At 33.9% G+C, this 8,082-nt stretch overlaps 1 protein-coding gene across 1 annotated transcript; it reads right to left on the bottom strand.

Annotated features, from left to right (window-relative positions):
- Positions 1–4,336: 4,336 nt before the first annotated feature.
- Positions 4,337–6,520, bottom strand: LOC111990346 (B3 domain-containing protein At5g42700-like). The gene is made up of 4 exons (XM_065762886.1): positions 6,217–6,520; positions 6,038–6,133; positions 5,615–5,811; positions 4,337–4,739 (listed from the first exon to the last, which is right to left on the bottom strand). Exons 1-3 carry the CDS (start codon positions 6,349–6,351, stop codon positions 5,770–5,772), a joined length of 273 nt encoding a protein of 90 aa, XP_065618958.1. The 5' UTR covers positions 6,352–6,520; the 3' UTR covers positions 4,337–4,739; positions 5,615–5,769.
- Between the last annotated feature and the right edge of the window lie 1,562 nt (positions 6,521–8,082).

The following is an 8,082-nucleotide window of genomic DNA, read 5'->3' as shown; positions in this document are numbered from 1 at the left end:
AAAAAAGAAAAAAAGAAAAATTTTCTTTTAACTTTTTAGTTTATTTACTAATACGCAATTTTTTAAACCTCACTTCTTTAAACCTCACTAATACGCAAATTTTCAACAAAAATATGCATCCAAGTGGAAAAGGTTCAATATTCATCAGTCAATCATATTAAACGCAATATTTCTTTCTGCTAATATGATCAACTTACGTAAGGAGTGGAAACAATCTATCGTTTCGAAAGAATGAATTCCAACAAAATAAATCATGACAAAACACACTAAAAAGATGTATAATTAGTACTATTTCGTATATGTTAAAAGATACTGAAATGTAATTATGCTAATTTATTTTGTGTTTGTTTAGCAAAAAAATTTATTTTGTGTTTGATTAATACAATTGTTCATATTTATACATTTTAAAAATAAATAACATAATCTTTCACATGCACATATTTTTAATCCACATAAACATTTCAAAATGTTTTTCATTAGCCTAAATATTTAATTTTACATACAGTACTTTTGTTGAGAACACTACCAGCAATTGGCGTGGTTTGTTTTTTGTACTTTGTATGCTGCGAAAAAAGTAAAACGCAAGATCATTAAAAAAACATTTTGAACATGAGAGATTCTTTTGACTGCTTGGACAAATTAAAAAGATGTGTTACTCGTTTTCACTTATTGAAAATATTTTCAATTATAATTAGTTTATTAGTTAAAGAAAAAAAAAACGTAAAATTCAGTTAACATTGTTGAAGTTTGAGCTAATGTCAGTCAAGTCGAAAACATTTAAAAACTAACTAATTTTATCATTAATCATTGTTAGAGAGAAGAAAAAAATAAGTAACAATTTAGTAATTGAATTGGTCAATTTTGAAATGTTGTCAATCTTGCTGATATTAGTCTAAACTTTAGAGATGTTGACCATATTTCACCAAAATAATAATAACAATAAAAAAGTGGTCAGTTTGCATCTTTGTTAATTCTTGTTTGTGGATAAAGTTAAAAGAAAAAAGCCAACACTATATGCAAAATTGATGTGCATTGGAGATTTTTGTTGTTTAGATTCTTTAGAAGGATATTACGGTCTTACCCATAAAAGATTGATTACGTATCTTTGTATCAAAAATACAAAAAAACAAAAATAAAAATAAAAACAAAAAGTAAAGGCAAGATTGATTATGTCCCATGAGGTGTGACAGAACAATTTTTTTTTTTTTTTATGAAAATAAATAAAAACTATATATTAATTTCATCTAATGATTCCTTAAGATTTAAAAACTCTATATATATATACATATATAGTGGCGGCTTCAAGAATTTATTTCAAAGAGGCCATTAAGAAACTTAAATTAAATAAAATTTAATAAAAAAAGAACTTAAATATATTGAGTAATTGATAAGAAATAAAAATACATGAAGTTTTACAATTTTTTTTACGAGTTTTTATATTGTGAAATTGTTATACGATAGTTCATTATCAATTGTCATTATCTATTATTTTCAATATGGGTAGGTGTGACTATTTTATTTTGTTAAATTTATATAACATTTTTATTTTTATGCATTTGTCATTATGTAATTGTCATTATTTTTATAAAAATATTTTAAACTAATTGACAAATCTCAACTCACTGTTATTGTATTAACACACTCATTCATGTATAAATAATACACTAAGTATCTACTTAATCAATAATTTTTTTTTAAATTTAGAATACTAAGTATTTTTAACACACACACACATGGGGAGAAAGGAGAATACTTTTTAAAGAAATTTATAGTGGTGTATATTCAAAAGGGCCTAATCAATAAAAAATTTGAACATCACTAACTTTACTATTTTTTTTTTTCTTGAATCACTAACTTTATAACTAAAAGTTTTGGGATGGTTGACATGTTTTTAGGCTGGACTAATCTGTGATCAAAGCGTGTAAAAATATTTTTAAAGATATTTTGAACTAATAAAAAATATATTATATATATAATATATATTTTTTTCCAATGGAGGAAAATTCTGTGTATAAGAAGAGGAACTGTTTATGACAAATACAAAACCAAAGGTGGAAGAAGAGTACAAAAGGATATCATATATCCACATAGATCAATGCATTGGTCAAGAGGGGCTAATTCTGGTACTGCTATATCAAAAGCATGATTGGAAGGATTTCTACCATTTTAAGGAATAAAAAAAAAAAAAAAAAAAAAAAAAAAAAAAAAAAAAAAAAAAAAAAAAAAAAAAAAAAAAAAAAGGTTCTTTCTCATAAAACTAAAAAGGGGGTCAAATTAAATTAGATTAAGTGTGGTTTGAGTTAGGATTAAAAATTAAAATTCAGCTGCACTTACTAATAAATTTTTTTTAAAGATTGAGACGTGTTGTCACGAAGCTTAAGCAACGCGTTGGGTTTTAAAATCTATTAAATGTTTGTTATTGGACAAACACCGCGTGAAAGAAAGTTGAAATTTTTATTATTATTATTTGGGGCTTCTCACTTTGAAGAATCATCAGCTTTTATAGCTCAATGGCTCAGCCAATGAAACTAGACCACATTTACATTATTAGGACCCACAAAAGCTGAATATGAAACAGGGTTTCAGGATAAAATGTTGGGGGATAATAGTAGTAAATACGAAATAGTTTCAAGGCAATGTCATTGGTATAAAGTCAGAATCATGTTCCAATCTTTTGCCTTGGCGAGCTTTGTTTCCAGCTTTTTTAAATGAAATGTTGCTATCAATTTGTGCCCCATCAAACAGCTGCCTCCACTGTTTTGTTGTCTACCATTTTGCTCTATCAAAGTCTCAATTACAGCTCACAATTGAACAGTCTTGTTGTTGTTTCATTGGCATTGCTTGCTAAGCCATTTGCTAAAAGGTTGAATTTTTTGTGTGTTTGTGCGTGACTTCTATTCAATGGAAAAGAAAAAAAAAATTGCCTAGAGACCTCGTCAACTCATTTATGATTTGTATCTGCCCTGGACTTGTGATTAGGTTTCTGACTTGACTTCTGAAAGCACATGGTTATGAGGTTTTGCACCATGCAATAAGGTCTAACCGCGTTTAGGCAACTGGGTCAAGGCTTCAATAAGGGGTTAAGGTTATGCCTGATTTTTATTTTATTTTTGGGATTGGGAGTGAGATATTTTTGGATTATTGAAGTTTCCACAACATGATATAAATTTCACAACTGCTAAATTGACATGTTGCGATAGGTGCATCGTGTGAAATGGTGTAGCTAATGTTGTACCAATAGGTGTTTAGCATTTTTTTTGCTTTCATATTTATTCCCACCAGACATTCCAAACAGCATGCAATTAGCTGTCTCCACTACAGAGAATGAAATTTTAAAACAAAGTTATAAAGAATGACGAATAAAACAAAAGACTAGTTCATCAATTGACCATTAGATAGCTCATTGTCTCCTACAAATCTATATTAACAGGAGAATAAACATTATAAATCTACCTTGATTAGAGCTAAAACTAACAGCTTTAGTGGACCAAGTTACATGTAGTGTTTCTATAGACAACATGAGTATGGAGGTCCACAAAAACTCATGTCAAAATGGAAAACAGAACATGTCAAGACCCTTTTACCTGTAACCAATAACAGAAGTTTGATATATTTCAATTGAACAGAATAAATAAATACAAGCGGAAGGTTCCAGAGTATAAGCTCAAAACGATACTAAAAAATTAGGAATAATGTCATACTTATCTACCACATTTTAGAGGCACACAAGAAAATAGGCCTTTTAATTTTATTTCCTCTTTAGACCAGATATATATTTATATAACTTGTGGAGAGAGTACTAATATGAATTGCAATCAAAAAGTTTAATACAGTTGGTGGGGGAAGGTTGCATATTGATATATATGTGTCAGTTGAGCCAACAAAGTTTGAATAGTCTCCTTAAAGAACATTGAACACAAGTGGATATGGCATACTGGCCATGCCCTTGTGTGGGAACACTGCTATTGCATGCATATGCAAATATATATCTGTCATATATCAGCAACCACATTTCTACATGATGGCTTTATAATTCCCTAAACTTACATACAGTGCCTGGAACAATCTTTTTCCTCCTTTCACTTAAGACATGACAAAAGAAAACCAAAACTTCTGTATAGGTTTTAATATATGTTTCCATAACTAACAAAAAGGAATATCAGAGAACAATAAGGATAAGTAAAGTTCCTTTCACATAAACTTTTATGTAAAAAATTAGGTTACTCCCTAGTCCCTCCTTTTGATCGGATACTAAGAGAGTCAAGATAAGTCCTGTGGTTTAATGGTTAAAAAACAGGTTATAGCTGCCAAACACAAATGCCAGTGGAAATGGAAATTGGTTAGCTTGGAAGGAATCAATTGTCTGGTTCATGAATACGTACAAAGACAAATAAAATCCAGTGATTTACAGCATCATCAAGAACAACAAATAGACCTTTCTTGGTCCCATTAGACACAGGTCTAAACTCCAAACCAAAAAGTCTAACATTGTGCAATTGCAATTTAGCCAACATCCAAAATAGATTTCGTCATTAATATTTCATTGCAAGTGTATAGCTAATGATGAGGAAGCAGCTGTGTACAAAATTCTAACATATTTATGGATAATACCAAAACTCAGAGGACCAACAATGGATACAATCCCATACCTGTACTAATTCAATTGGATCCATCATCCAAGAAAGTAAGACTCAAAGCTTATTACCCTCTTCAGAACCATTCACCCTGACGATGTACACCTAAAAGAAAATAGTACATTTGGTACATAAACACATTAGAAGACATAAAATGTAAAAATTCCCCTCGATGACAAGGAGTAGCAGAAAGGAAAAGCCCTACGAGCTTATTGACAAGGGATAACTTACAAATGTTAGAGATACACATTAGTTTGTATAAAAGAAAAAGGAAAGTGATAGTATTATACATAACAATCTAAGATAATATGCGCGCGCGCATACACACACACATATATATATATATATATATATGCGCATGCACCATGCCCATCAAGAAAATTTGGAAGACCATAAACAAATGTTAGCACAGCCTAATTCAAACATGAAACTTCACAACAACAACAACAAAATAATTTGATGATTGAGAGGAATAACAAGAAGAACAAGGTGCTTAGTTAAATGCCATTGATAAATGATCGATCACCTTAAATGTTGTTCGTCCCATTAATTGAAATACTAATGCATCCCCATATGCCAAATGATGAGCAACGGCGAACCCTTTCCATCCACCACTCAGTCCACTTTTTTTGGCTAGATATTTTGTTGGATACCCATCACCATCCTCATCTATCAAAGTCTTAACAGCATCATGACTTGGAAGGTTCCGCTCGGAGAAATTAGATGGAAGACCCCGTTATCAAATTTTACCAGAATCATTATGGATCAAGGATGACATATTTATCATTATATATACCGTATAAAATCATTATGACCCTATTATTTTTACTACTTCTACTAAAGTTATTTATATACTAATAACAAATCAATACATACCAGAGAAAAAGAAAAGCCTGAGTTCCAATATCTTAGTTAGATAACATAGTAACGTACTTTGAGAAGTTGTTAAATAAGTTAAGCAGAAAAACCAATTCTCTTACCAGCCAAAATCCACCAGCGACATGAGATGGCTGCATTGACTTTGTAAATATTGGACAACCAGGTGGTAGACCCCATACTAATTTTCCCGCTTTCTCTTCAGCTTCTGCTACGGCTACAGACGAGGCAACTATTTGCTAACACGTTAACATTTAAATCAAATATACCTTCTGGGTATTGCCACGCGGTCCACAGCAACCTATCAGCAATAACATAATGTTGTAACATAAAATCTTGATATATTGTTGGTCCAAAATTTTAGAATACGAGCGTTTTTAGTTTAAAGTGATCGCTTCTGGTAAAAAAAAAACTAAAAGTGATCTATTTTTAGTTCTTACAAAATTAAAGTTGGGGCTAAAAGCGATCAAACTGGTTCGTTAGGGACTAGTGTTTGAGGAAATGAACAAAGTGATTCACTGACTCACTTCTTTGTAAATAGGTGCAGGCTTGTTGACAAAGCGAGTGGACCTCCTGACCTCGACCACTAGTTTCTGTGCCACACGGGGTTTGGCCTGCTTCTTCTATGTGAATGTGGGCATCAAAAAGACCAAATGAGTATGGAAGAGAAACACGTAAAACTTACAGAAGAGAGAGAGAGAGATACAGGGGAGGGTTTGGGAGAAGAGGAAGTCTTGAGAGCCTGAGAAAGCAGAGGGAGATTGAGAGCTTCCATTCTCTTCTTATTCTCTTCCACTCTCTTGCGACGGCTATCCTCGTATGATCTCTTCGCCACCACCATTTTCGTTTCTTTCTCTCTCTTTTTGTTCTTTTCTGTGTGTGTGTGAGAGAGAAAGAGAGACGGGATTGTGGTTAAATAGTTAGATTGAAGATCCCTAGTCTCAAGGACCGTTGGGTTGGTTCCCACGAATCCCACTTCAAATTTTGAACGATGAACGCGTAACCGATATGGAACTATTGAAGCAAGCTACCTCACATCCACATTCACAGCTAGAATCTGACTGTACTAGTTTAAACTCATAAGGTAAAACTATTTCTTTATATAAGTGAAATATAAAAAATAAAAGGAATTTCTTGAAGAAATAAATAAATAGTCGCATGATGGAGAATTTTATGTGCTATGTTAACAACTATTTTGGATTTTTTTTTTCCTACCTTTCCAAAGTTCTTGATTGAAGGTCTTACCATATTTGATATATACTATATTTTTATCCATAGTCAATAATTACATGGGAGGGAAATTTGAACAAAATCGAGCAATTTGTGAGCCACTAAATTAGAGACATGTATTAAATTTGTGCCACTCTTATCTCTTCTGTGGGGCCCATGGGCCTGATAGCCTCGGCCCATCATGTAGCAGACCCAAGACCCATGCCGAGGAGCACAAGCTATTCTGGACTAAAGTGGGGGAAAGTCTATTTTCCCAATCCACGCCGAGGACCACATTATCCTCGGCCTGACAAAGGTGATTTTGGGGAGAGACTAACCCCAAAGTAAACTGTCACTCTCGCATTTAATGCACTCAACTAACCCCCCTGACCGCATTAATGGGGAGGTAACCCCTTGGCAGGATAACGTTGATCAGAGTGAACCACTTGAGTACCGATAAGGCCTCTGATGGGACAGACGGCCAAAAGAAAGGCAAATAGATGATCAACAGATGGAAGAAGGAGATAGGAAGATAAAAACTATAAAAGAAAAGCTAGTAAAGTAAAAGAGGGGGGGAGAAAAAAGGAGAAAACAAAAAGGTCTCCTCGGCCACAGGCCGAGGAGCATCCCCCCCATTTGTAAAGAAACTTAGTTTTTTATAAGGAAAGTTCATGCATGGTGATCGACGGCCAGCGCCTAAACCTTCAACCCACTCTCTATAAATTTATTGTTTGGGCTTATTGGGCTGAAAACCCATCACTCAGGGTCAATCCAAATTGAATCCCTACAATTGGTGCCGTCTGTGGGAAGGATTAGGGTGCTGGCCGGGGCACCAGGCGAATGGTTGGTGTTCTATGTAGTCGTTTTACAAAAAAAAAAAAACAACAAAAAGAGAAGAGAAAATATAGAAGATTCAAAAAAAAAAAAGGGAAAGATCTCGATATTATTATTACTTCATGAAAAGAAAGGTTACAGATTACAATCAGAGGCTCAGACAGGTGTGTTTCACATACAAATTTACTAGCTAATCCTACCAGCTATTCCTACAATCAGAGGCCCAGGTGGAGCCGCCCTAAGGAAAAGCTAGCCGGAGGGAAGTGTCAACTCGTGCTTTTATTGGCACCAAGAGAATGGGAGAGCTTGACACATAGTGGAGGAGGTGAAGGGCAATCATGCTTCCAGGCCCCCAACAACTCCCCTCTCGGCTAGGCGGAGCTGGAACAAAGAGAGGAGCAGATGCAGGGGCTCCGGGATACCCTCCCCCATGATGTTCCCTCGATTCTCTCCGTTCCTCTCGAGTGTTGGCCGTTGGAGACGGCAACACTCGAGCACCGCCCATGAGGTGAATTCGCACGCCTTCCTC

Source organism: Quercus suber, unplaced genomic scaffold (genome assembly GCF_002906115.3).
Source record: "Quercus suber isolate HL8 unplaced genomic scaffold, Cork oak 2.0 scaffold_478, whole genome shotgun sequence".
Classification (NCBI taxonomy): domain Eukaryota; kingdom Viridiplantae; phylum Streptophyta; class Magnoliopsida; order Fagales; family Fagaceae; genus Quercus; species Quercus suber.
This window is presented reverse-complemented; position numbering and strand designations above follow the sequence as displayed.